This window comes from Nematocida minor (assembly GCF_024244105.1).
Source record: "Nematocida minor strain JUm1510 chromosome Unknown 7769, whole genome shotgun sequence".
NCBI lineage: Eukaryota > Fungi > Microsporidia > Nematocida > Nematocida minor.
This window is the reverse complement of record NW_026250383.1, coordinates 1-25,563: the sequence shown is the minus strand read 5'-3', so window position 1 is coordinate 25,563 and position 25,563 is coordinate 1. Positions and strand designations below refer to the sequence as shown.

General features: G+C 41.6%; 18 protein-coding genes across 18 annotated transcripts; 14 read left to right on the top strand and 4 right to left on the bottom strand.

Annotated features, from left to right (window-relative positions):
* Nucleotides 1-68: 68 nt before the first annotated feature.
* Nucleotides 69-548, top strand: NEMIN01_1659 (uncharacterized protein; the record flags this gene model as incomplete). The annotated part of the gene is made up of 1 exon (XM_051477601.1): nt 69-548. The coding sequence occupies one exon, from the start codon at nt 69-71 to the stop codon at nt 546-548; it is 480 nt and encodes a 159-aa protein (XP_051333561.1).
* Nucleotides 549-767: 219 nt separating this feature from the next.
* Nucleotides 768-2,525, top strand: NEMIN01_1658 (nucleolar GTP-binding protein; the record flags this gene model as incomplete). The annotated part of the gene is made up of 1 exon (XM_051477600.1): nt 768-2,525. One exon carries the CDS (start codon nt 768-770, stop codon nt 2,523-2,525), a length of 1,758 nt encoding a protein of 585 aa, XP_051333560.1.
* Nucleotides 2,526-2,744: 219 nt separating this feature from the next.
* On the bottom strand, nt 2,745-4,835 carry NEMIN01_1657 (uncharacterized protein; the record flags this gene model as incomplete). The annotated part of the gene is made up of 1 exon (XM_051477599.1): nt 2,745-4,835. One exon carries the CDS (start codon nt 4,833-4,835, stop codon nt 2,745-2,747), a length of 2,091 nt encoding a protein of 696 aa, XP_051333559.1.
* Nucleotides 4,836-5,250: 415 nt separating this feature from the next.
* NEMIN01_1656 (uncharacterized protein) lies at nt 5,251-6,681 on the top strand (the record flags this gene model as incomplete). The annotated part of the gene is made up of 1 exon (XM_051477598.1): nt 5,251-6,681. The coding sequence occupies one exon, from the start codon at nt 5,251-5,253 to the stop codon at nt 6,679-6,681; it is 1,431 nt and encodes a 476-aa protein (XP_051333558.1).
* A 253-nt stretch (nt 6,682-6,934) lies between these two features.
* On the top strand, nt 6,935-8,971 carry NEMIN01_1655 (uncharacterized protein; the record flags this gene model as incomplete). The annotated part of the gene is made up of 1 exon (XM_051477597.1): nt 6,935-8,971. One exon carries the CDS (start codon nt 6,935-6,937, stop codon nt 8,969-8,971), a length of 2,037 nt encoding a protein of 678 aa, XP_051333557.1.
* A 196-nt stretch (nt 8,972-9,167) lies between these two features.
* NEMIN01_1654 (DNA polymerase alpha subunit A) lies at nt 9,168-12,155 on the bottom strand (the record flags this gene model as incomplete). Its single annotated transcript, XM_051477596.1, has 1 exon — nt 9,168-12,155. The coding sequence occupies one exon, from the start codon at nt 12,153-12,155 to the stop codon at nt 9,168-9,170; it is 2,988 nt and encodes a 995-aa protein (XP_051333556.1).
* A 14-nt stretch (nt 12,156-12,169) lies between these two features.
* NEMIN01_1653 (bud site selection protein 20) lies at nt 12,170-12,469 on the top strand (the record flags this gene model as incomplete). The annotated part of the gene is made up of 1 exon (XM_051477595.1): nt 12,170-12,469. The coding sequence occupies one exon, from the start codon at nt 12,170-12,172 to the stop codon at nt 12,467-12,469; it is 300 nt and encodes a 99-aa protein (XP_051333555.1).
* A 37-nt stretch (nt 12,470-12,506) lies between these two features.
* On the top strand, nt 12,507-13,430 carry NEMIN01_1652 (uncharacterized protein; the record flags this gene model as incomplete). Its single annotated transcript, XM_051477594.1, has 1 exon — nt 12,507-13,430. The coding sequence occupies one exon, from the start codon at nt 12,507-12,509 to the stop codon at nt 13,428-13,430; it is 924 nt and encodes a 307-aa protein (XP_051333554.1).
* On the bottom strand, nt 13,425-15,080 carry NEMIN01_1651 (uncharacterized protein; the record flags this gene model as incomplete). Its single annotated transcript, XM_051477593.1, has 1 exon — nt 13,425-15,080. The coding sequence occupies one exon, from the start codon at nt 15,078-15,080 to the stop codon at nt 13,425-13,427; it is 1,656 nt and encodes a 551-aa protein (XP_051333553.1).
* A 9-nt stretch (nt 15,081-15,089) lies between these two features.
* Nucleotides 15,090-15,788, top strand: NEMIN01_1650 (uncharacterized protein; the record flags this gene model as incomplete). Its single annotated transcript, XM_051477592.1, has 1 exon — nt 15,090-15,788. The coding sequence occupies one exon, from the start codon at nt 15,090-15,092 to the stop codon at nt 15,786-15,788; it is 699 nt and encodes a 232-aa protein (XP_051333552.1).
* Nucleotides 15,789-15,795: 7 nt separating this feature from the next.
* On the top strand, nt 15,796-16,023 carry NEMIN01_1642 (uncharacterized protein; the record flags this gene model as incomplete). The annotated part of the gene is made up of 1 exon (XM_051477584.1): nt 15,796-16,023. The coding sequence occupies one exon, from the start codon at nt 15,796-15,798 to the stop codon at nt 16,021-16,023; it is 228 nt and encodes a 75-aa protein (XP_051333544.1).
* Nucleotides 16,024-16,304: 281 nt separating this feature from the next.
* Nucleotides 16,305-17,414, top strand: NEMIN01_1649 (Ran GTPase-activating protein 1; the record flags this gene model as incomplete). The annotated part of the gene is made up of 1 exon (XM_051477591.1): nt 16,305-17,414. The coding sequence occupies one exon, from the start codon at nt 16,305-16,307 to the stop codon at nt 17,412-17,414; it is 1,110 nt and encodes a 369-aa protein (XP_051333551.1).
* A 798-nt stretch (nt 17,415-18,212) lies between these two features.
* Nucleotides 18,213-20,030, top strand: NEMIN01_1648 (uncharacterized protein; the record flags this gene model as incomplete). The annotated part of the gene is made up of 1 exon (XM_051477590.1): nt 18,213-20,030. One exon carries the CDS (start codon nt 18,213-18,215, stop codon nt 20,028-20,030), a length of 1,818 nt encoding a protein of 605 aa, XP_051333550.1.
* Nucleotides 20,031-20,342: 312 nt separating this feature from the next.
* NEMIN01_1647 (glucose-6-phosphate isomerase) lies at nt 20,343-21,974 on the top strand (the record flags this gene model as incomplete). The annotated part of the gene is made up of 1 exon (XM_051477589.1): nt 20,343-21,974. One exon carries the CDS (start codon nt 20,343-20,345, stop codon nt 21,972-21,974), a length of 1,632 nt encoding a protein of 543 aa, XP_051333549.1.
* Nucleotides 21,975-22,112: 138 nt separating this feature from the next.
* Nucleotides 22,113-22,817, top strand: NEMIN01_1646 (small subunit ribosomal protein S6e; the record flags this gene model as incomplete). The annotated part of the gene is made up of 1 exon (XM_051477588.1): nt 22,113-22,817. One exon carries the CDS (start codon nt 22,113-22,115, stop codon nt 22,815-22,817), a length of 705 nt encoding a protein of 234 aa, XP_051333548.1.
* A 557-nt stretch (nt 22,818-23,374) lies between these two features.
* NEMIN01_1645 (uncharacterized protein) lies at nt 23,375-24,394 on the bottom strand (the record flags this gene model as incomplete). Its single annotated transcript, XM_051477587.1, has 1 exon — nt 23,375-24,394. The coding sequence occupies one exon, from the start codon at nt 24,392-24,394 to the stop codon at nt 23,375-23,377; it is 1,020 nt and encodes a 339-aa protein (XP_051333547.1).
* A 108-nt stretch (nt 24,395-24,502) lies between these two features.
* Nucleotides 24,503-25,015, top strand: NEMIN01_1644 (uncharacterized protein; the record flags this gene model as incomplete). Its single annotated transcript, XM_051477586.1, has 1 exon — nt 24,503-25,015. One exon carries the CDS (start codon nt 24,503-24,505, stop codon nt 25,013-25,015), a length of 513 nt encoding a protein of 170 aa, XP_051333546.1.
* Nucleotides 25,016-25,079: 64 nt separating this feature from the next.
* On the top strand, nt 25,080-25,448 carry NEMIN01_1643 (small subunit ribosomal protein S17e; the record flags this gene model as incomplete). Its single annotated transcript, XM_051477585.1, has 1 exon — nt 25,080-25,448. The coding sequence occupies one exon, from the start codon at nt 25,080-25,082 to the stop codon at nt 25,446-25,448; it is 369 nt and encodes a 122-aa protein (XP_051333545.1).
* Between the last annotated feature and the right edge of the window lie 115 nt (nt 25,449-25,563).

Here is a 25,563-nt window from a genome sequence, read left to right as displayed (position 1 = left end):
GTATATGTACCCAAACTGACCAATAGATAAGACAAGAAATCTTTTAAGTTTTACTTTAAAAGAAAATAATGAGCACAAGCGTTGTCATAGCTATTGTTGTAGCACTGCTGGCCATTGCAGCCACCGTCTGGGCCTTTAGCAAAAAACAGAAGAAAAAGAGACAGGTTGTTCTTATTGGGCGCAAGGGCGTGGGAAAGACCCGGCTGTTTCTTGCCCTTGCACGAAAGCACAGTCCGTCCCAGAGAACCATTCCCTCGTTTGATGTGAAAAAAGAAAAGATATCATCTGGCGTGGTTCTTGTAGACACGCCAGGAGCCAACAGCTTTGAAAGCATGTCTTTGCTAGAGGATCTCTCATCTGATGACATTGTTTTGTACATTTTCAATAAAAGCGCATACGAAGTGCCAGAGAAGCTGGAGACCCGTGCGCGCATTTCAAAAATATACACAGGAAGTGGAGAGCTGCACGCGTGCACAAACTATGTAAAGATGGATGAAACAGTTCACGAAGAACACGTTGAAGAGCTATTGCACCAAATACTCCGATAGTGTGCATATATTCTGCTCTCTTTCTTCTCAGTCTCTTCCACTCTTTGCCGTGGTGCGGAAATAGAAGAAGCAATAAATAAACTCAGAATGCAAACAGAAATTCTTCTCGAGATGTGCAACAGAGAGTGAGTCTAGTAGACAGAAAGATGATTTATTTTTCTAAATGCGTAGCACTAAATGCTCTTTAAATAAAATACGTTGAGTTGCAAATTTTTTATAATGAAAAGTATTGCTACTGTTCCTACTGCCGAAGTGCTCATAGACACGTGCCTTTCTAGAACCAACAGAAGAACCCCCACCGAAATACACAAGCACTACCAGATTGGAAGAATAAGAGAATTCTACACAAAGAAGGTAAAGTTCACCTCTTCTATGTACGTAGGAAAGCTCAATGACATACTCAACACATTCCCAAAAGTTGATGAAGCCCACCCCTTTACGTCTGATCTCATAAACGTGCTCTACGACAGAGACCACTACAAAATGGCGCTGGGCCACATTAAAACCGTTGCCTCTGCCATTACAAGAACAGAGAAAGAGTACACCAAGCTGATTAAGTACGGAGACTCTCTGTACCGGTGCAAACAGCTTAAAAGAGCAGCTCTTGGAAAGATGTCCACAATGGCCAAGAAACTCGCAAAGACGCTTGTGTACCTCGAGGAGGTGAGACAGAGTCTGATGCGAATGCCCGACATAGACCCATCCACGCGTACGCTTTTGATATGCGGATACCCCAATGTCGGAAAGAGCAGCTTCATGAACACAGTGAGCAGGGCTAAGGTCGATGTGCAGCCGTATGCATTTACCACCAGGAATCTGTACGTGGGACACTTTGACTACAAATACTTGAGGTGGCAGATAATAGACACTCCCGGAGTGCTAGACCACCCCATAGAAGACATGAACACAATTGAAATGCAGAGTGTCACTGCGCTGGCCCATTTGCGAGCAGCTGTGCTGTACTTCATAGACATAAGCGAAACCTGCGGATACTCCATCCAGGCCCAGATCGGGCTTTTTAAGAGCTTATCCCCGCTCTTTGAAGGAAAGCCTGTTATTTTCATCCTGAGCAAGTCAGACATCAAGAAGTTCGACCAGCTCGATGCAGATCTGCAGAGAGATGTGAAGGATCTGATAGGAAGCAACCCGGTGGTGGAGATATCATCGCTAGAAGAGAACAACGTAGACCTGGCGAAGAACACAGCGTGCGAGTATCTGCTGGAGCACAGAGTTGAGCTGAAGATGCAGGAAAAAAGGCTGGAGGAGTTCAGAATATTCCTGGACATCAAAAAGCCGCGCATAGACCCAGACTACAAGAGAGTTGCACAGACAGAGGAGTTTGGAAAGAGAGAGGAGACGCAGAACGACCTGAGAAAGAAAGCAGAAGAAAGAGGAGAGAAGTTCTTTTCAGACCTGAACGCACAGTACTTCATAAAGAACGAGTGGAAATACGATACAATACCCGAGATATACAACGGAAAGAACATAGCTGATTATATTGATGTAGATATAGAAGCTAAGCTGCAGAAGCTGGAAGAGGAGGAAGACTACTACATGCAGGAGGTGTACAACAGAGAGTACGCCCTGCTGGACAAGACAGAGAGGGACAAAAAACAGAGAATTGTGCACTCCAAAATACTCAAGAGACTCAAGGGTCTTGACAAACAGAGAGAGAGCCTGCCTGAGCGCATGAAGACAACAGCGCTCTGCAAGAAGATAGAGGCCAAGGAGAGAGAAAGCAGCACGCCAGCCGCCATGGAGATAGACCACCCAATGGCCAGCAGACTGAAGCCCAAGGAAGCCCGCGTGGTTGTGCTGACACTAGACCAGCAGAGACTCCTCAAGCGTAAAGATAAGTACCTTAAAGAGAAGAAGCTGGAAGGCACAAAGGGCGAGAGCGATAGAATGCATCTTACAGATAGGCCAAAGCACTTGTTCAGTGGTAAGAGAACTAACGGTAAGTCACAGAGAAGATAAGATAAATTTAATAAACTCAATATTTTATTTGAAGATGAGGTCTGTTGGATTAGCTGTGTAGATCAGATAGTAGAACAATGTTGGAAGAATAATTTGTGTGCGGAAAGTGTGACAGACAAATATTTGGTTGATAGTAGCTTGGATTGTGCAGAATTTTTAAGTGAGAAAATAATAAGATAGATCTGATTGAAATAGAGATAATAGTGTACATCTGCTTTTCTATTGCTTATCTCCGCTGAGGATGCAGAGTCTTTCAGCCACCATTGCTATAAGAAGAGCGTCTTTTCCTGTGAAAATCCTCTCTAGTATTTCTGCGGGCTCTTTTCTCTCCTTTATTTGCTCTACAATACTGTTGGTGGCCATGTATGTCTCAACGAGTGAGTCTCGCTCTATTTCATCGCTTCTAGATGGGACATTTATTTTTGACAAAAACATCCCGGAAGTGTACAGCATTGTGTTCTTAAGAAGAAGAGCAAGTATTCTGCTGTGCAGCTCAGGGTCCTCAATTTTACTGGCAAAATCAACAAATTCAAAAACCAGGTGCTCTTTTCTTTGGGCAATGGCGCTGTCTAGAAACCTCTCGAAAAGCGAGAAATCTTGGATCAGTGCTTTTCTTAAAGACACCGCACACTTAAAATCTTTTACATCCGCCCTGTCTATTACATTGTATAGCTTTTCGATGTTTTTCTCATCTAGAAGCCTCAGCATCGTTGATACAACCTCTTCGTATATATGAGCTGCATGCATCTTGATGGACTCTATTATATCTATAAATCCTTCTATGTCCTCTGTTTGCAGAAAATAAAACAGCGTTCTTTCTATGCTGGTTTTGTACTCAGGCACCTGTGAAAAAAGCGAAAATAGATAAGGCCCTGGCAAAACACCTGATGCATGGAGAAGAAGGAGCACGGGGAAGATGCACTCTTGGCTCAGACCTTCACGAACTATGTGAAGAGTCCCTTTTTCTGCATCTATTTGGATAGGCACTCCCACAAAAACAGATGTGTTATTCTTTTTGTGTGTAAAGGAAAAAGGCTTTTCAATGGCTGTGATTGGAATCTGCACCATATTATCAGGCCAAAAAACAAGCACACTGTTTGCAGATACTCCAAACGCTAGATACTTATCTCCGCGCACTGCAACGGATATATCAAACACACCGGTAGTAAGATACGGCTTTTTAGGATTCTCTGCTAGGTAAAATATGTTGAATCCGTGCTCTGCCCACAGACTGTTTGGAGAAGGAGAAGGGCTGCGTTTTACCACTGTCTTTTTTACTGTATCTATTTCAGTGATAAAGAGAGAAAACAGCGGAGTTGTGCGCTTTAGAATCTTCTCCAGCGTAAAAATCAGCACTAAATTGCCCACAGTCTCCACAGATATAACATCGTCTGTGACCGAAAAGTCTTCCAACAGAAAAGAAAAAGAAAAAGTTTTTGTGCGGTGTGCTATGGTTTTCTTGTGCTTGGAGATGAAAACATACTCGTCTGAAACAAAAACATCAGTTGCGCCCATTTCGTACTCTATCTCAAGGTTTCTGTTCAGAACAAGAAGTCTTCTGCTGTGCGCGGAGAAAAGATACATGTAGAAATATTTGTTCCATATTTTTGTGGGAGTAAAACCGTCCGGGTACTTCTTGAACTGGTTCTTGTACATAATCAGGCCATTGCTTGAAAAAACACTGTGCAATGTATTTTTGTGCTCAAAAAAGGAAATTCTCATGTTGTTCGTAAACTCTGCAGGAAGTGTATAGCTTTGCGAAGGAAGATTAACTGTCATGTGGTCAGGAAAAAGAAAGCACAGTCCCTTGGGGTATATTTTTTCTACGGCAAAAAGAGCATACTCCTTAATAGTGCACTTTGAGGGTATATACGTGTACAGCTTCATCTCATCTGTGCTGTGATAGAACCCATCGATCTCTTTATCTTCTACTGCAAATGCCTGCTGGCCATGTATGTACACAGTGGGAACACACAGGCTTTGATTGCAAGCGCCATTTTTTACCATTAGACTTCTTTTTATACTACTACTTTCTAAGGGATCGCTTATCTCTTCGATATCATATGTATGCTCTTCATGTGTCGTATCGCTGCTTATCGTTATTTGCGTATTTGTGCTGTTTAGAGAGACAGAGAGATCGTGCACCGACGAACAGGAGTAGAAAGAAAAAGACTCTAGAAGCACATTGGGAAATCTGTATATTTTGGCAAAAGAGTAGTTCGTTTGCATTGAGTGTGTTACAAAGATGGAATCATAGCTGAAGATAAATGATTCGGAAAAGACATATTCGGCTATGTGCTTTAAAGACATATTTTGTTTATAAACATTTATTTTGCATAAGTCGACATATATATTTTTATTTCTGTAATACATTGGGCTTTTAATGTGTGCAAGATGCATGCTATGAGCTGCTCTGTATGTATACAATGTCCCGAGAGCATTTCTATATACATAAAGACACAAAAGAACCTGTATGTAAGACTTACTAGTGTTTAGAATATTTTAAATGGCTTTCTTCTTTAGATGGACAGATTCTTGTTGAGTGTATCTCAAATTCTTTAGAGTTTGAAGTGCTCCTAATCAGAGATGCATTGGCTTAATGCCAAACACAGTGATTCTATTGAAAACATGTTTTCTATTGAAGGAAGAGCCGCTATCTGATTTTTTGCAAACTCTTATGAAACATGAAGGATACTAGTATTTTATGCAAAGCAGAGTGTGTTTTATGAAATTGCACAGGTACACATTGTGTTTTTTAGTGCTGGCTGTCCATACACTCTGCATGAAAGATGACATAAGCAGCGATGCTGAAGTATTCGGTCTTGAAAAGCCAACATCAGCTCGTCTAGACAATAGTAGAGGCCATGAAGCTGAAAAAGACAAAGAAAAGAAAGATGTAGAAAACATAGACACTGCAAAAACGGAGAGTAATTCACAAAATAGTTTGAAAAAAACAAAGACAGATCAAAAAGAGAAAACAAATAAGCCATGTAAATCTATCCATAATAAGGAGCTTGACAAGAGCGATGAGTTTAAATTTGATAGCAATGAAAAAGAAGAGAAAGACTCGAGTGACTCACTTGAGCTTGGAAAAAAGAAGAAGCACAAACATACAAGGAAAGAAAATAAGAAAGACAGTGGTAGCGATATATTTGACCACGATAGAGAGTTTTTATCTAGCGATATCTCCAATTCTGTGTTTAAAAAAGATACAGACAATGAGCTGAGCAACCACATAGAAGCATCTTCTACCCATGGCATCACTGTGCATAGTAAAGATCACCTACATGGCTCTTCTCCTGAGATAAGAACTAAAGAAGAAACTGAAGAAACTACTGTCGTGCAGAAGGTTGCTAAAAGCATAAAGCATGTTTTTTCAAGCGGACTGAACATGGTTAAAGGATTCTTTCATGCTAAAACAGAAGATGAAAAGAAGCATGAGAAAGCCTTGCACAGTTCAGAACAAAACTGTCTAGAAATAGGAAAAAACAAACATCTACACTCTTCTCGTTCTGAACAGAATGTCCTCCACAGGCCAAAAGAAAAACAGAAGGGTATGAAAAGTGAAAGTATATTTGGATATGGGGACATAGGAAACGACCCAAACACCACAATGACAGGAACTGTGAGGTCTTCTCAAACAAGCCAAAACACCGAACAAACGTTAGTGAATGGAAAACTAGTGACAAAAGGACACGCTAATAGCTCTATGGTAAGTGGAAGGCTGTCAAAGAAGAGAAACGAAAGCCCCATATACACAGAAGAAGTTACTACCTCCTCTAAAGTTCTAGGATCTACTACACAAAATCACATGTTTACGATAGACAGAAAACCAGTCCAGATAAAAAAACAGAACATAATTGATTTCTACCGCACTCCTGACCGTCCGTACACAATTAGCGAGTCGAATGAGTATATCACACTAATCTCAACTACGTCTGAAGACGTCCTGCCAAGTAACTGCCAGTGTAAAGCCATTACGCTAAAAGACAGCCACATGCAGCTGAAAATAAGAAAGATAGACAGCGAATCAGAGTACATAAAAACAGTCCTGTCAAAGAAGAATGCAGTGTTTATGGTGCTTATGATAGATGGCTCTTTTATGAACATCAAAGTGAATTTAAAGGATATTCCCCTCTACGACTTGAGAAAATAGAGTATTTAAATAAATACTTAGACTGTACACAATTATTTTTATTTTACTGTACACGAAAAAGTTTATTCTTTGCTATTGGTTCGTGGGATCTTAAAGTTCGTATTTTGATAGTAAGACAACAGCTCTTCTGTTTTTCATAAAAAGATTCTATTGGTTAATTGTGTAACCTCAAACCTAGAATCACAAAAAAGATCATTTGCTGCTCATCATTATCTAAACCACAAATATATAAGAAAAAATAGCATCAAACAGTATGAAGCTACATTTATGCATAGCACACACAGTAGTTCTGTGCACTCTACTTCCGAATGCAGTAAAATCAGAAGAAAACACAGTTCCCACAGGGTCATCTGAAGACTTTTTTAAAGGCTCTGGCCTGAGCCATATGCCAAAAGAAAATGGAGCAGAGGTGAAAAGAGAGACAAAAAGCTCTGAGTCTTCCAACAGCACAAAATCACACAGCAACTTTGAAATGAAGAACGGTGTTATTGTCAACAACTCTTCTAACAGCAGCAGCGCATCTAACAAAAAAGATAGTGCATCCTCGCAAAGCATGTCGTACAAGAACAACAAGGCGCAATACACCTCAGCAGCTAATAGCTCAGAGACATCCAAGAAAAATAGTAGCAGCTCTTCTCTAGTCAACAATAATGGTAGATTACAGATGAAAAAAAGTAGCAATGAGTCCAGTAAGACCAACACAAGTATGATGAATAAATCGATGGAAACAAAAGATGGAAAAATAAACTCCTATAAACATGCCACAGACGGTGACAGCAAAAACTCACAAAAAAGTAAATCTGAAACTGTTGACTTGAACAGACAGGCAGCCATTGGCTCGCACTCTAATTACTACAGCCCTGCAGGCAATCAAAAGACAGCAGCAAATGCAAAAATCGCAAATTCTTCCAATATTTCATCAAACAGCAAAAATGCAGCACAGAATACTGCACACTCAGCCAAACTTACAGATAGACAAAGCATGCACCAAAACAAAAAGTCTTCTACATCATCATCAAACACAGCACAGTCAACTGCCTCAAAATCCAACACAAGAATGTTTTCCAACTCAGCACAAAGTCAAAGAAACTTTGCAAAACTTGCAGCTAGTTCAAAGTTCAACTGTTCAAACTCTTCAGGCTCTTCACAGAGACAAAAAATGTATGGAAACTGCAGTCGGTATGCTCAAAGACCATCTATCTCTAATAGGTGTCGTCAAAGGTCTTCTAATGCAAGATCTTCAGTGTCTAACACAAACTGTATCCCACAGAGACATCAGCAAGCAGCCCAACAAAATATGTCATCATCAAGCTCTAAGTCTTCATCCATGAGCTCAAAAAGTGCTATGCAAACACAAAAACAGATGTCTAATTCAAAAAGCACTCCATCTCCATCTGCAGCTCTTCATCAAAAAGATTCTTTAATGTCTTCCATGAAATCATCAAGTTCTAAATCCTCTACATCTACAAACTCATCAAGTACCAGGTCAACTAACACTGCATCTAGTAAAGATGCAAAGACTCAGAAACCAGCTTCTGCACAGATAAAGGCTCCTATTCAAAAGAGCCATCTATCCAAGAGCTCATCACAGTATAGAGATAGCTCCATGATGAAATCATCAACCTCCTCTACGTCTAAGAATTCCTCTCAAAATAAAGAATCTAGCTCAAGCTATACAGAGAAAAAGCCAAATAAAACTACAAATTCTGACACCAGGAGAAGTAAGTCTAGGATAAACTATCAGGCTAGCAATCCTCCCAGACAAGCAATGGATACTGTAGAGAGCTCTTCATACACGAGCTATAGCAACAGCAAATCTCCAAACTGCAATCCCTCTCAGACACAAACTACCGTAACCCAGCATACTTGCCAGAGTCATCCCTCTTCCCAGCAAAACTCAGTTAAAAAAGTGTGCACTGAAACTACGCAGGCACAGTATCAGTCTCCCAGCAACTGCCAACAAACAGAGTTCACTGCCTTGCTAGAAATGGCGCTAAGAAGGCCTAGAATAAGCAGCCACAACTGTGAAGATCTTATTACGGTTAGAGACAATAAGACGCTGTGCACCCTGGATGAAGAGATTGCAACAGTTACACAGAATGAAATGAATGAAGGATACGATGTTATTGGGAAAAAGCTAGTAAAAGAATTTACTGTGGTTCCTTGCGCTGATTTCTTTGACTATTTATCTAAATCAGGAGCCATCCCTGAAATAGCTCTGGTAGTAGAAGAAAAACCGGTTGAAATTGAAATACAGTTTGTGGATGTTGATATAGAAGACTTGTTGTAGGCTACAGATAGCTCTTCTACATAGTGCGCAATGAGAAATAAATCATATGTTCTGTAAATACTGTTGTGTGTCTGCTGCTAAGTTCAATAAGCGTGTAAAAGTTTTTAAATTTATAAATTCATTCTATACTATAACTATTTTGTTTCTGTATGCTTTAAAATTTAAAACTATGCTCTTATTTTTCATCTTCATTTATTTATTTGAAAAACTCATCCAGTAAATCTCTTCTTCCAACAAGCGAAGGAATGTGTAGTTTTTCTGAGAATGAATTTAGAGGGAACGCTCTGATGTCGATAGATAGGTAGTTGGAAATTGCCAGAAGATCCACAATGTATTTTTCTTCTTTTGTTTTGTAGAATATCTCTCGAAGTCTGTACATAAAGTTGTGGAAATGCTCTAGTGATGGAGACTCCCACTCTGTTGGAAGATGGCACACGAGACAGACGGGATTATACTCTTCCTTTGACTCGCACACTGAGCACCTTTTTTTAAGGCTGTGCAGCTTCACACTCTCCTTGTACACTATAGATCGGATAAGATTTTTTACAAAGAGCGTGCTTAAAGTTTCACCGCACACAACACACACCAATCCTATTTCTTGTTTTTGTTTGCAGCACAGAGTCACAATTTCCAGAGCTTCCTGTATTTCTAGCGGCACTGTTTTTAAATGGGCATGGGGCACTTCCTTGGCCCTAGCTTTGTGCATTCCAAGGACTTTTTGTATGTTTTCAATGGAGATGGAGGGGAAAGATTCAACCATTCTCTGTATAGGCGGGAATATCTGCAGTTTAATATAGTATTCGTAGTTGATTCCCCCGCTTTCAGAAATAAGCTCAGGACGAGAAATGCCGTTGTGCATTGCTATTACAAAGGAAATAATGTCTCCTCCATGGAATATCATGTTCTTCTCCTGCTGCAGACGAAGTGCAAGAGACACCTGCTGTAGAGACGTGGCTTGTATCTGGTTGTAGCTTTCTGGGCTCTTTTGTATTTTTTTTCTTATCAGAAAACTTTCCTTATCGAGAGATTTCATGTTTTCTTTGATCTTAGACAGCATGCACAGTATCTCCTCTTCTGGGCTGTTCGAATACAGCAGAATTTTCATGGCTCGGCTGGTGGTATCTCTTGCAACATCTGCCCAGTCGCGTCTTCCTGTTTCCAGGCCTTTCTCTTCTATTTCCTCTTTTCCATTTGACAAATAGATGCCAAAATACTTTTTCTTCGCCAGCATCACCAGCTTTAGAAATATCTTCTCAAAACCTAGCTTGATAAATCTGTACTTGCAGCTGATGCTGTTTGCTATTCTCAATAAAAACTCGGCAGAAGGCGCAGGCTCTGTGGGCTTTATGCCAATGTCAACCATCACGGAGTCAGTGTCTCCGTATATCACTCTGTACCCTTGGCTCTCTAGAACTGTTTTTGTGTCTTTTAGAATGTTTCTTCCACACTCGGTAATAAAAGCAGCCATCTTTTTGTTATAGAATCTAAAGCCTTTGAACCCCAAACACCCGTAGATGCAGTTGGCAACTAGCTTCACTGCCTTTTGCTCTATCTCCAGGGTCTGCACATTGCCTTCTTTTTCTTGTATTTTCTTTTTTATCTCTGATCTCTGCTGCACAAGATCTCGAAGAGCTCCGGGAAGAAGGGAAGGCTCGTCTTCTCCCCCTCTTTCCATTGAAAGGCTGTTAGAAGTACTAAAGCACACGTTGTACTCTTGGATTATTGAGGGATACAGCGAGTTGAAGTCAAATAGCGCAATGTAAGATTCGCTGTACAGTCCAGTTTTTTCTAAGAACACATGTCCGCCTTCGTATGTGTCTTTGTCATCAACCTTTGCATGCACTGCCCTCTTTGGTATGAGATATTTATTATCTCGCATACGGTGTAGCAATAGATACTCCACTCTATCAGACTTATATCCATTGAAAATTGAGTTAAGTGATGCTCCTGTAATCCGTGCAAGCTTTTCTGCTAGCGCCAACAAGCTTCCTCTCTTAAAAATTGCATTCATTTCAATGCTCGATATACGAGACATGTTCAGACTAAGCACAGGATCACTAGATGCACAGCTGTTCTTAGCATGCGTACAGGACTCTTCTGTAATTTGTGCAGACCCTTTTATTGGCAGAGTGCTGTATGCGATGGAGTATGTTTTGCACATTTCTTCTAAAGTATACTCAGTAAGCTTGCTAACTGATTCAATGTATCTCGACAGATCGCACACAAGACTAACTCCGCTAGAGACAGAGCTACTTTTTGATGTAGCATCATAAACCTTCGCAGATCCTTCTATCTTATCCACAAAGGTATTCGTGTCTACATTGTAGCATGCTACCATGTCTGCTTTTGCCTCTTGGATGAAATTGCTCAATCTGGAAATAAGTGCTTCAGAGTTCTCACACTGCGATATATTAGCAGCTAATAGGTCTTCTAAAGGCATGCCTATCTTCAGAGTTGTGAAGGTCCAGTATGCACACAGATCTTCAGACTCTGATATAAGCACAAATCTATCAGATGAGGATGGCTCTTGCAATTTCTGCTTTTTCTTCAAAGGCGCTGAGCTGCTATCATTTTCTGCGCTATTTTCACAGAGTCTCTTGTGCTCATTTGAGCTATAGACGCAGACCGAGATAGTTTCAAAGAAGCTTCGCTGCGAAGAGTATATGTAAGCTATTCGCACGTCCGGCATTTCGTATGCAAGAGTTTCTATAGCTTCCATTCGAGCTGCTCCACTTTCAATTTTACCAATATCTACCAGGGTAGAGCCCTTTATCTTTTTGAGGAGAATGAAGGCCTCCATTGGGCTGCTGAACTCTTTGGTGATACTCTTCGCTCCATCTAAATCTGCCATAGTTCGTGCTTTAGCGTACGGAAGATGGAAGATCAGTCTTTTCTCTGTTGCTCCACTCTGCTCGGGCTTTTTACCGTCAACACAGATACTCCTGTCCTCCCACCTGCACAGAGTTGCTCCATCCAGAGGCACAAGCTCGCTCCCATACCGTTTCAGAACCTCATTCTCCAGCTTCTCCATGAGTTCAGGCTTTTCCGAAAGAGGAGCTGCTGTTACTTCGTTTACAATTCCCTCCACCTGTATGCTAATGCTAGAGCCTGTGCTCTTCTCCAATCCCTGCAAAGCTACTGCGTGTCCTCCGCTGGGGGCTATATTTAGTATGTATATGCGCATAAAATAAATTTTGAATGGGGAAAAGAAAACCATCGAAGTCAACGAACAATAAAAAATCAACGCATAGAACAGTGAGCATAGGCTGCAAGCTGCGAAACAGAGCAAAGGACTTTGACGAGATACGGAAGAGAGTGGCCGAGAAGACAAGCGAGCCCATAGAAAACCCCAACCACTCGCGGTGCATAGAATGCGACAGAGTGATGGAGACCACCACAATGGCAAGACACATGAAGTCCAGAGAGCACAGAAGAAGGCTGAAAGACCTGGTGGAAGACGCGCTTCTAGAACAGGACAGAAAAAATGGTCTATACTAAAGATGAAACAGATTAATACACACATATACAAAAAAACATGGAGAGCGAAACAGAGAGAGAGAAGAACACTATAAACTCTTTGAGCGCGGAGAGACTGGAAGAGTACAAGGAAGCAATGCTTAGCAAGCACAGCGAGCTATACGGGAGGTTCTTCACTGAGCCTCTTATTTACGAAATTCTGCACGACGAAAGTTTGGAGCACTCGGACAAGAAGGTCGTGAACAGCAAGCTCACCGCAGTTATCAACATGTTCATAAGCCTGATATACGGAGAGAGCCAGAGCGCTGATCCGAGCCTCAACTTGGTAAGGACAAACTACACCTTCTGCAGCAAGAAGCTGCAGGTTTCAGCTGATCTTGAAGCACTCATGCAGGTGATTGAGATGATAGACCTAAAGCAGAACCCAGAGCTCTTCAGACAGAGCGCGTCAGCAAAAGAGGTGAAGAGCCTCTACAAAAACCTCGTAAATCTCAAGTTCCCCAAGCTGTCAGTGGATGCCAATGGCTGCCCCGAGGAAAAAGAAAAAAGATCCAAGGAGGTGATCAAGATCATAACATACAACTTCAAAGAGTTTGAGCTGGAAACTATATCATCGGTATACAAAGTGGTTCTCAAGACGAAAAACCCATTCTTCCCCCCAAAGTACATCAATTTGTACATCAAGGTGGGAAAGCTGGCAGAAAAAAAGGAAAAAATACTCATTTGCAAGTTCTTGCTTATGTTTATTGTTTCCCCCGGTAAAATAGAGCTGCTAGAGGTAGTGTGCTCTTTTTTATACCTGTTAATTACAAGGAAGGACAGCGCTTTGAGATTTAAAAACATTGCTGTGGTTTTTGCTCCCATCTTTTTCATTGATGACGAGTCCAGCATCGTAGATGCTACTTTTAAAGAAACAATGGAGCGGCTAAAAGACTTTCTGGAGTTCTTTTTGGAAAACAGTCCCGAGATTTTTCTCCTATAGCCCCAGTGCATCGAGTATTCTCTGGGCCTTTGCGTGCCCGAGTGTTCTTTTTCTGTTTGCAGAGGGCACTGAAGCCAACTCTTCCAAAAGAGACGTTGGGTGTTTTCCCTTTTCGATCAGAACCTGAACTCCGCCTACTGTTTTTATTATACTAGCAGCCACGCCATAGGAAATTCCGCTGATTGCCTGCAGTACGATAAGAGATCTGTCAGCGTGCGGATAATCGGTGAGTTTTTTCTTGTGCGAATGCATTAATAAACCTTCAAGTAAAAAGTCTTTTTTAGCCGTTTTTTTAGATATGTGTTTGCTAAGGGTTTCTATGGCAGACAGAGTCTCTTCGATCTTCCAGGGATTCAAAACCACAAAGCCCTTTGCTGCCAGACCGAATGTAGCGGTGTAGAACATTTTTAGAACGGTTTTGTCTGCAGGCAGCCCTCCTTCCAGACAGTACATCTTTTTTCCAGGGAGGCGCTGCAGCCTTTCTTTCTGCTCTCTGTATCTTCCATCGCGCACCGACTGCAAAAGATCTCTTATCGTTTTTCTTTCCATTAGCACATTGCTGTAGTACTCCTGCATATTGTCTATGTGCGCCCATAGAAAGTCTCCTATGGAAAGAACCCGGGTTTCAGATGCAACTCCTGCATGGGAGAGAAACGTGTGGAAGAAGTAAGGATCTTCTCGCGTTCTTTTTTCTCTTATGTCAATCAGCAACATATTTTTATTTTCACTCATTCTTTGAGAGTCCCTAGACGAGTTTATATCTACAGACACACTGCCAGATGAATCGCGGTCTGTACTAATGTATTTTCTATACTGTTCTTGGTGCATTTCCATTCTTTCCAGCATGCCAGCTGCCACTTTTCCTGCATCTGTTATGCAGAGCCCTGATGGAGTTTCTTCTATGAGCCCGTGGCGCATGAGAATTCTAGCGGAGTGCTTTATTCTTTTTTCTGTTGATTCGAATAAAAGTTTACTTCCATATATATGAATATTCCTGCGGGCTCTTTCCAGGGAAAGGTATCGAACTGATGCCATATCTGTGAACTTTCCTGGCGAGGCTTCTTTTGAAAGACTCAGCACCATAAGATGGCATAGCGTAAATGGCACTGGAATTTTAGCACTTCCTTCTTTTGTCTTGAGACTGAACACATGGCCAGTCTGCTTCTTTTTCAGCTTTATCTGCACATTGCACTTTGTGTATGCATCTGAGAATGCATCCTTCTCTATGCCGCCGTCATTTTTTGCAGTGCAAACACTTGAACTCCCATCTTTCTTTTTTTCATGTGCATCTGCACCTTCTTCTCTTTCTGCTGCATTGATACTATCCATTGAGTGGTCTACAATGATAATTTCCTCTTCTTTTATTTCTTCATTTTCAGAGGAAGCTCTTGTGCTAGTAGGCCCAGCTTCATCTAGCTCTTTTTTTATTGCGTCGATTATAGCTTTTCCGATGTGTTTTACTGCAATGAGGTCATTCGCATGCTCTATCCTTCCCTCGTGCTGTAGAAGCTCTTTCATTGCTCTTTTGTAGCGTATAAACCCAAAGGTAACCCCCGAGACTTTGGAGTACACTCTTTCTCTTTCTATAAGCCTTTTCAAAACACTTTCTATCTTTTTTCTGTACTCTATTTCTCCACTCTCCTTGCACATATTTTGCAAATGAATGAGGACGCACCAGAAGATCTTCTGAAAATATACGATGCCTGCGTAAATACATCCTTCACTGCCTGGGCTCGTGTGCAAGGAGGTAGAGAGTATACCACCGAAGGAATAGCACACATAACGTATTTTAAGCTGCAGGAAGAGTGCAGACACTTTGGCGCTGAAAATCAGCCAATTAAGCCACTCATATGCACGCGGATAATTGGACCATTCGCACAGACAGAAAAAGAAAAGAGTCTTAAGAATCTAAGAGAGAGCCTGCCTGAGATAGAGTCTATCCATGAGCACAGACACTTGTGCAGATCTTATCTAGTTGTAAGATCCAGGCCGTGGATTGCTTCTATCATAGATGCCCTTCCATTAAACCTTCTTCCTCTACGCAGCTCCAGTATATACTCTATGCAGCTCGATAGCATTCCCGTGCACTTTCCATCTGAGGTGTTTATCTCTAAGCATCCAACAGCTACCATTTGTATGCTGAATGTAAATGAGCCAGAAGAGGAAATATTCCAATTTTTCAGTGACTTTAGAGTGCAGAAAGTGGAGTCTCTAGAGGGAAGGGTGTACATCCGCCTGGCCTCAAAAGAAGAGGCAGTGGCGCTCTACCAGAAGGTGGCAGGGCGTCTCATCAACGAAAGAGCTGTGTTTGTCCTATATTACCCAGAGTGTTTATCTGATATAAACTTGTTCCTATAAAAAATAAATGAACAGAAGAGGAAAAAGAAGAGCAGATCCTTTTGAAAAGCTCTACAAGAACATAAGAAAGAATGTGAAAACATACTCGAAAAAAGAAACAATGGACTTGATAAAACTGAAGTACTCTGAGATGTGGACAGCAAAAAAGTCTCTAAAGGACAGAGAAATGGAAATAGCAGAGACACCTGCAGACGCAGGGAAAGAGGTGTATTACATAGCAGCTGACAACAATTAATAAATAAGCTTAAATTTCAATGGAGAAGAATTTTAGATAGCACAAGCTCTGCACCATGGTAGAGACAGAAGAAGCAAGAAAGGCACGAGAATAATAGTTTGAGGAGAGTAGAGAATACTTTATTTTTGAGCTGTACTCTTGTAGAAGAGCAGTAGAGCATCCAGTGGTAGTGCAGGAGCCAGTGTAGAAAGTATTTCTGTGCTTAAAAATGGGCTGCAGCTGTGATAACGCAGTGGCAAAGAAACTATTAATTAATGTTGGAGCACAGAAAAATTTGAGCAATGCAAATTATAAGTATTTCAGAGGAGAAAAAGATGTATAACACAGCAGAAGACGTGAAAAGTCTGGTAGAGGACATCCGCAAGAGTGCAGAGACGCTGAGAGGGATAGATTTGAGCGAAAACTCGTTCTCGCCGGAAGCACTGAAAGAAGTTCTGGTTGAGCTAAGCAAAGCAAAGGAGATTGAAGTTGTCATATTCAAAGGCATTTTCACACAGAGAGTGAAAGAGCAGGTGAATGCCAGCTTGAGTAGCATTGTGGAGCATCTTCTGCCGCTTAAAAAAATAGCATACTTTGACATTTCAGACAACGCACTTTCGCTCTACGGAATGGAGATCCTTGTGCCACTGGTGGAGAAAATGCACAAAGTAAAACATTTGGTGATGAACAACAACGGGATAGGAATTGATGGAGGAGAGTTTCTCTCCCAGGCGCTGGAGAACCTTGCAAAAGAGAGCACAGAGCTGCAGTCTCTTGAGGTCGGAAGAAACAGGCTGGAAGAGTCCGCCACCAAGCTGGGAAAAGCCCTGTCGCACTTCCCACACTTTGATGCGCTTAAAATATACCAAAACAGCATCAGCAGCGTGAACATGGGCGATCTTTTCAACTCGCTATCAGGACAGAGTATGCGGGTGCTGGATGTCTCAGACAACTTCCTGCTGGAGTATGGATCTACAGTGCTCTCCACTGTCATTGCAAACTGGCCAATAGAGTATCTAAATGTCGCAGACTGCATGATGTCGGACAAAGGAGTGGAAATATTTGCACAGGCAATTCCAACGGTCACACTGCTGCAGGGCGAGCTGATTCCAGAGAAAGAGATAGATCTTTCGTACAACGACATAACAGAAGAGTCTCTGAAGAGCGTTGCAGAGGTTCTAAGAAAGATGCCCTCTACAAAGTTTATTCTAACGGGAAACGAACTGGCAAAAAAAGACATCGAGTATATTAAAATGGTAGCTGAGGAGACAACGTGCGAAATAGAGTTTGAAGAAGAAGAGGAAGACGAGCTTATTTTCTCGTCAGAAGAAAAGGAAAAGATAATTTCAGAAGAGGAGGTAATACAGAAGATAGAAGAAAAGATTTCTGAAATAACCATACAGAAAACATAATAAGCAGAGTTGTGTAAGTGTTCATCAGTGGGCACTCCTGCGTCCATTTACTTTTTACGATAAATAAATGATACTCCCAAGACTATAGCCTGTCTTATTGAATTTTCAGTACAGTACTCAAACGACCAGCAGATTTTATTGTTTCCATTGCCAAAAGAAGTAAGAATGCCATTGGTGTAGATCTAACCAAAGAACAGAGAACAACAATAAACCACAATAAAAAATATTAAGAGTGTTTTTCTTCTTCGCACACATTGCATTTTAAATGTATTTCTATTTTAGCCAATTTGTGCAAAATAATAGTTTGTTTGAAATAAAGAAACTCTGTCCAGTGCAAATAGTCTACACTTTGCCAGTTTTTCTGTCTGTGCTAGAGAAGTAAAAAGTTTAATTCTAAACAGATTTACTATTAAAACTAGCCAGACATAGAAGATAGTAGTATAGACAATAAGAGACTCTCCCTAATAACAAATAGCGCTAAAAAAGAATAAAGATGGGGTTAAAGAGAAATTAAGAAGAAAAGAGTGTTCTGTAGTTCTCCTATCTGAATATTTCTGCAGACTGGATGACTCTAGTGATCTTTAATGCTCGTAGCTGCCATACTAGCCCTCTAAATCATCTATGCTATGCATACACTTCTGCAGAGGTGTGCATCTATCTATAAAACATTTCCAATATTTGTGTATGGTGATCATGTTTGGAATGTTATTCCTTCAATTTGCAAGTAACGAAAACTTCGTAAATAAAATAATAATCCATCATATAATGCTCTAAATCTTAAAAGTTTATTTTTACGGAATGAAACAAGAGCCAGCAAAAAAAGGAGAAAGTGTCGAAATAGAGAGTAGTCTAAAGAGCACAGAAGCAGACGTATACGCACACCGCGAGCAATGGATAAAAGGAGGAGAAATAAAAAGTATTAGCGACCTCACAGTATACAATGGAATGGATGCACACTTGCTGAAAAGAGTCGATTGGATTGAAATACCAGCACAAAAAGAAGTTCTTGATAGATTGGAAAAAAGCCAAAGACTTCTGGAGTGGGAGTTTCTCCCCAAAGTTCTTGCATACTGGGTAAAAGACAACATGCTAACCATCATAACAGAGACCAGAGGATCAGCACTCCTGCGCCCGCTGCTGTCCAGAAAGCCCATAGAGCTTCCCAGCTCGTTTTTGTGCTCAGTCTCAAAAAAAATACTGCAGGCTGCAGTGAGCATGGAAAGTGCGCAAGTAAAAGGAAAAGTTTGTATAGACAACATAAGCATAACAGAGGAAGGGTCTGTCTACATACACAATGACTCTGTGTGGAAAGAGATTCTTGGAATGGCCATCATGGATGTGCAGACAGAGGAAGAAAGGGCCCGGGAGATAGGCATAGCCCTGCTATCCCTTGGAGCTGGAGAGATACTCGAGGGTCTTCCCATGTTCTCCAATATTGACATGGGAGACGAGAGTGCGCAGTACAAAATACTTGAGCAGATCATAAAAATTCGCATTCCCTGCTTCAAGGAGGTTGTAGTGGGCCTTTTAGGCTCCCCGTACACGCCACATCTGCTGGAAGAGATACTAGCCATGCACTTTTTCTACCCTGAAGACGAGCAGGAGATAGAGCCGTGCAGGTGCGCATCTGCTGATTATCTGGATGAAGAGGATGGAGAAGACATCTACTACAAAGAAACAGTGTTTGGCCACGGGCAGAAAAAGACAGAGGAAATATACGACCACGACGCAGGAGTGGCAGTCAAAGCGTCTACGCTAGATCGAAACAAATTTACATTCCAAATGCACTTCTTTAAAAGCAGCAAAAAGGTTTCTTTCTGTTTCAATAGGAACGCAGACACGGTAGATAGTGTAATGAAGGAGATGGAAGACGAAGGCCTGGCAGAGGAGAATGAGATCGGGCTGATAAAGGCACACATGGAAAATCTCATCATAAAAATAGACGAAAATAAGTCAGACGATGAGTCAAGGTCCCAGGAAGACGAAGGCCACGCACTGCCCAACTCAGATTCTGTAGAGCTACCAATAAAAGAGACACAAGATGCTCTGGCTGCAGTGCCCTCCTCCACCCCAAGCGATGCATCAGAGGACAGCAGCGACTACTCGATGAAAGAGTTCAAAGACTCGCAGCAAATAAGCGAGTTTGTCTTTGAGGTAGCAGCCTGTGTAAAGCGAGCAAAAGGCACTGCAGAGGGATGGATTGTTCTTCTTCGGAAACAAGATATAAAGACAGTTGGCGACCTGCGCATGCTTACGGAGGAGGACTGGGAGATGCTCAAGCTTCCTGTTTTTGCCTCAAGAGCAATGAAAAATATTTTGTATGGCGAGTCTTATACGCCTTATAAGGAAAAAATGCTGGGCATTGATGAGGAAATGAAAGAGTACCTGAATGAAAGCACGGTGGAAGACCTTCTACTCGAAACTGCACAGAAGCACGGGCGCCCAGAGCTGTTTAGTGTGTGGCTGCAGAAGGTCAAGTGCCAGGACATAAGAACAGTTGGAGAGCTGAAGCTTCTAAGAGAAGAAGACTGGGAGCAGCTGGGCCTTTCTGTGTTCTCATACCGAGCAATAAGAAATGCAATGTTCAGACATTATAAGTGCCTGCACGCATACTGAATTGATAGCTGCGCAATAGGTGCAAATGTGATTAATAAAATAGATATATATTTAAAACAAATTTTTCAAGTTGTTTTATGTTTTGCCTATTATAATTGTATATGCAGGTGGTTTGAATTTGCAAAGAGTTTCTCTTTGGTTCGATCTAGTAGAAAGGCTGGGCTATGATCTATAGGTATTGAGCAATTGGTTGAGAGAAGAAAGAGAGCTTAGATCTACAACAAATCAGTTTCATGTGAAAATAATTGGTGCATTGCAAAACATAATAGAAGAGGTTTCTGTATAAATAGAAATGGGTTCTTGAGAATAGGTATGAAAGAGATAAAAGACCTGTTTAAGGACACAGATAGAGTAAAAAAGCTAGTAAAAGTAATCGAAAGCAACAGAGGAAGCGTTCTCGTGGACTACACAAAAACACACATCGAAGACTCAGATATATCCGAGTGGGTAGATAGACTGGAGAAAATGAGCATTGCAGCAAGAGTAAAGAGCATGTTTGCAGGAGAGAAGATAAACTACACAGAAAACAGACAGGTTCTGCACGTAAAACTTCGATCAATGGGAGTGATTGAAGCAGTGCAGAGCGGAGCACAGAACAGCCTGGATAAGGAGGAGAAAGAAATCGTTGCTGAGCTGCAGAAGATGAAAAGCATATGCAACGGCTTTGAAAGCGGGAAAATGAAAGGAGCCTCAGGAAAACAGATAAAAAACGTCATTGGAGTGGGAATAGGAGGAAGCGACCTGGGCCCAAGGCTCCTTACATCGGCAGTTGCACCAGCTGCAGCAAATGTAGGAAAACAGTTTAGATACGTCTCAAATGTGGACTCACAGGAGATGCACGCAGCCCTTACAAACATCAACCTTGAAGAAACCGTATTTGTCATTGTGTCAAAAACTTTTACCACACAAGAGACCCTGGAGAATGCGAAGATTGCTGTTTCTACTCTTCTCAGTAGCTACCCCAAAAGCTTTGATAGAAAAGACATTATAAAATCGCACTTTTTGGCAGTTACAGCCTCTAAAGAAAAAGCCGTGGAGTTTGGAATCGAAGAGGAGAACATTCTGGACATGTGGGACTATGTGGGCGGAAGATACTCCATATGGAGCTGTGTCAGCCTTACCTCAGCAATGAGCATAGGCTTCGATGCATTCCTGGAGTTTCTAAGGGGCGCAGCAGACATTGACACTCACTTTCTGAACACCCCAGTGGCTGAAAACATTCCAATGCTGCACGCAATGGTTGAGTGCAAATACATAAACGAGTACGGGTACAATAACAAGTGCATTGTTCCATACGACTACTACATGAAGTTATTTTCATCGTATCTCCAGCAGTGCGAGATGGAAAGCAACGGAAAATCTTTTACAAAAACCGGCAATCTTCTGATTTCTGCAGAGTTCTCGCAGCAGGGCGTCATTCCTGGGCAGCAGACAGCTCCCATTATCTGGGGGACAGTGGGCACAGACTCGCAGCACTCATACTTCCAGCTCCTCCACCAGGGAACCATCAAGACGCTTTCAGAGTTTCTTATCCCAGTAAACCCGCGAGCTGCAACAAAGAGAAAAAATACAGAGGGCACCGAAGGGTCATCTACAGCACACGATGTTCTTATTTCAAACTGTCTAGCACAGTCCAGAGCGCTCATGATGGGAAAAGAGAGCGAAGAGGGAGACAGATACTTCTCTGGAAATAGGCCATCCATCACTATTATGTACGACACACTCACTTCGTACACGCTTGGAATGCTCATAGCCATATACGAGCACAAAATATTCGTGCAGGGCCAGGTGTGGGACATAAACTCGTACGACCAGTTTGGCGTAGAGCTGGGGAAGGTCTTAGCAAAAGAGATCCTATCAAAAGTGGAGAAGAATGTTTCAGCCTTGGGCTTTGACCCCTCCACTGATGTTCTTATGGGGCACTACCAGCAAAAGAAGAAATAAACGCAGTGCGTGTATGTGTTTGTGTTTCTGCGCTACTTTTTGTACTGCTCTATGGCTGTGCATATCTATTATTTTCTTGTTTCAGCATCTGCTATATTTTTGCAAAAATATTATTACTTTTATTTTTTTGGTCCCTGCATGAAACTTAGCATTGCTAACCCAGGAAGAACTACACAGAAAGTTGTAGAAGTTGAATACAATGTCGAATCCGCGCTCTACGAGAAAAGAATCCTCGACGTGGTGGAGGGTGAAATCATCTCTCCAGAGTGGGCTGGCTTCCTTCTGCAAATAACCGGTGGAACAGACAAGCAAGGATTCCCCATGAAGAAAGGCCTTATGACCCCCGACAGACTGAGACTGCTGCTGAAGAAGGGCGACACCGGATTCAGATGCACCAAGAAGGGGCTCAGAAGAAGAAAGAGTGTCAGAGGAGACGTCATTTCCGACCAGATCGGAGTGATCAACATGAAAGTTGTCAAGGAGGGAGAGCACATCTTTGAAGGATTCAACGACATTGTAAACCCTCTGCCAAGAGGGCCAAAGAGAGCCACAAAGATCAGAAGGCTGTACGGTCTGTCGAGCGATGTGACCGATCTTGAGCCATACGTTGTCGGGCACACCAAGACCATGAAGAACGGAGAAACAAGAATAGTCAAGCCAAAGATCCAGAGGCTGGTTACAGAGAAGCACATACAGAGATGGGAAGCCAGAATTTCTGAGAGAATTGAAAGACAAAGAAAGAGTAGAGAAAAGAAAACTAAATACTTTGCCATGATGAAAGAGAGAGGCCTTCTTACCAGCAAAGGAGCAGGATCTAAGAAGAAGCACACTGCAACCGCATAATAAAATAAATTTGCGATTATCTTATCTATACTGTCATTGGCGAGTGTTTACTGTTCTTCTGCCTTTACTTGCTCTGCGGAGATTCTTTTGCCACTGCCAGAGAAAGCGCATCTTTTGAGTCTGGCCTCTTTTTAGCTTGTGGCTCCAATTATTGCTGATGAAAAAAGAAATAATCGACGCATAGAGCCATTTATTAGCTTAAAGAAAAATTAAATAATGTCCAGAATGGGAAATGCATGGAAAGATCAGTGGAAGAGGCAAGTAGCAGAGGATATTGCTGAATGTATCAGCTCCTCATAAAAGCTAAGAGTGTTTCTGATCTTGAAAGATGGCTAAGCAGATTTTTTCATACTAATTATTACATTGGAGAGTTAGAATGTGAATGCAGAGTACAAGACAAGAGACTTAGCGGTATGCTGAGCTGGTTGGTAATTGAACAGTTTTTATTGGTGCTGAGAGATAGAATTTTACTGGTCCTTGCAGTCTTTGAAAAAACGAGTGGATTGGCCTGGTATCTGAGAAATGTGCTGGTCAGTTACAATTGCTAAGGAGAGGACCTATTTTATCTCTCCCTCTTCTGTTTCACTTAGAAGCTTTTGTTCCTCTACGAGCCTTTTGTACTCTGCTTCAAAGCTAATTTCTAGCAGAATTCCCTCGTATTGGATGTTTCTGTCTTTGCTGAATATTTCTCTGTAGAAGGAACACATATTCCTTTGCACGCCAACATCCTGTGCGTGCTCATTTACAATCGATATGATCTTCTTCCTTCGTTCTTTTTTTGTTTTGTTGATGATCTCTTCAATTACTAAAATAGGAAGATTGATAAGACATCCAGGAGCACTGGCATCCCAGATAAGATCGGGTGATCTAGGTGTTTCATAGAATGTAGAGTACAGCTCAGAACTCCCTAGGTATTTGCGTATTTCGTCTGTTCTAGGCCTCTCAAACATGCTTATATCTACAGGCGGGCTAATAAGGCTATTTACTGTGCAATAGAGAGTCTGCGGATGGGTTTTTAAGTAGTTTTTTAGTTTCTTATACTCACTTGCAGATACAACCCAAGAATTAAATATCATCTGGTCCAACATGGGAAGGTACTGCGACAGCTTTAGCAAAGACACCTGTTCATATGCGTATGTAATATCGCCCAACCTCTCTTGCACTTCCAAGGCTTTCTTGACTATGTCACAGTCCTCTTGCACTTTACTCTTTTTCGGGCTTTCACTGAATATACAAGATTTGAATCTTTCACTGGACGCTAAAATAGCTTCATTAGAGATGGACTGAAGTATGCTGTGCCCTGGGATGTATGCATTGTGTTCCAAAAGAATATTCAAAATGTGCAGAGATGTCTCCTTGTCTCCGATGGGAGTAAGAATTGTCAGTGAGTCTGTTGCATTGAGAGCAATTGTCGGTGAATCTTTGCTCAGACTCAAGCAAAAAGCGTGGTGAGCTGAGAGAGGATCCGCAGACAGACAGTTTTTTTCAGCTAGCAGATACTCTTCGGGAATCTCCATCCACCTATCGAGCAAGCCGTCTTTTTTGTAGACTTTTCCCACGGGGCTGACATACTTCATCCTGGAAATATAATAATTGGTCAAAAAACAAGAAATTTTAAGTTAAGAATGGTTGGATTGATTTTTCAAATCGGCAGATAATAGAGCCAAGACAGCTAGGGGAAGGACATGGACGATACACAAAACGGGAGAGAATACCGCCGAGGAGCAAAAAATTCACCGAATGTAAAGAAAAGAAAAGCAGCAAAAGTCGCAAGCAATAAGTATCTGCCAGATTACGAAGATAGCTTTGAAGAATGGGAGCAACAAGACTCACGCATGATTCCATTCAACATCTTGGCAAAGTGTGCAGCAAAAGAGCTGAAGCAGCTGAAGCGAAAAAAGCCGGAAAAAGAGAACAGAGAGCAAGATAGCAGCGAGCATGCTTCAGAGGGAGAGAGCGAGATAATGGACATCGACTTCCCTTGCATAGTGACAGGAAACAAGAAAATATACAGATGCACCTTCCACGGATGCTCCAAGGAGTTTCCTTCTCTGAGCAGAATGCGGAGACACTACATCATCCACACGGGAGCAAAGCCCTTCAAGTGCTTGAGTGCCAAGTGCAACAAGTCGTTTTCTAGAAGAGACAATATGATACAGCATTACAAGGGCCATTGTAGCCATGCAAATACAAAATAGGCGGATACAAGTGTATAATAAAATGGTTCTACTTTAAAAGTTTAAAATTTTTCAACCCCAGCCAATGGGAAGAGTTAGTACAAAACTTATAAAAAATGCATCAAAGCAGTTCGTAGAGAAGCACTACGGAAATCTTACGTTAGACTTCTACCAGAACAGAGATGTGCTGGAGTGCTCATCCATCATCAAGGGAAAGAAGGTAAGAAACAAGATCGCAGGATACGCCACAAGACTGATGAAGAGAATAAGATACGGAAGAGTGAAGGGCGTCTCTATTAAAGCCCAGGAAGAGGAGAGAGAAAGAAAAGAAAACTTTGTCCCCTCTGAAAGCATTATTGACGTTGAGAGAATAGAAGTAGACAGTGTAACAATGGCTATGATAAAAGAAGTCGGCCTTACAGGAAGCTTCTTTGTTCCATCTCTTGAGGCATAAATTCGCAAGAAAATAAATAATTCCAAGACTTAACAAGCTCTCTTCCCAAGTCAACCCAGACTTACATTATTCCATTATTATTTTTAGCAACTGTAAATGCTCTGCATATAACACT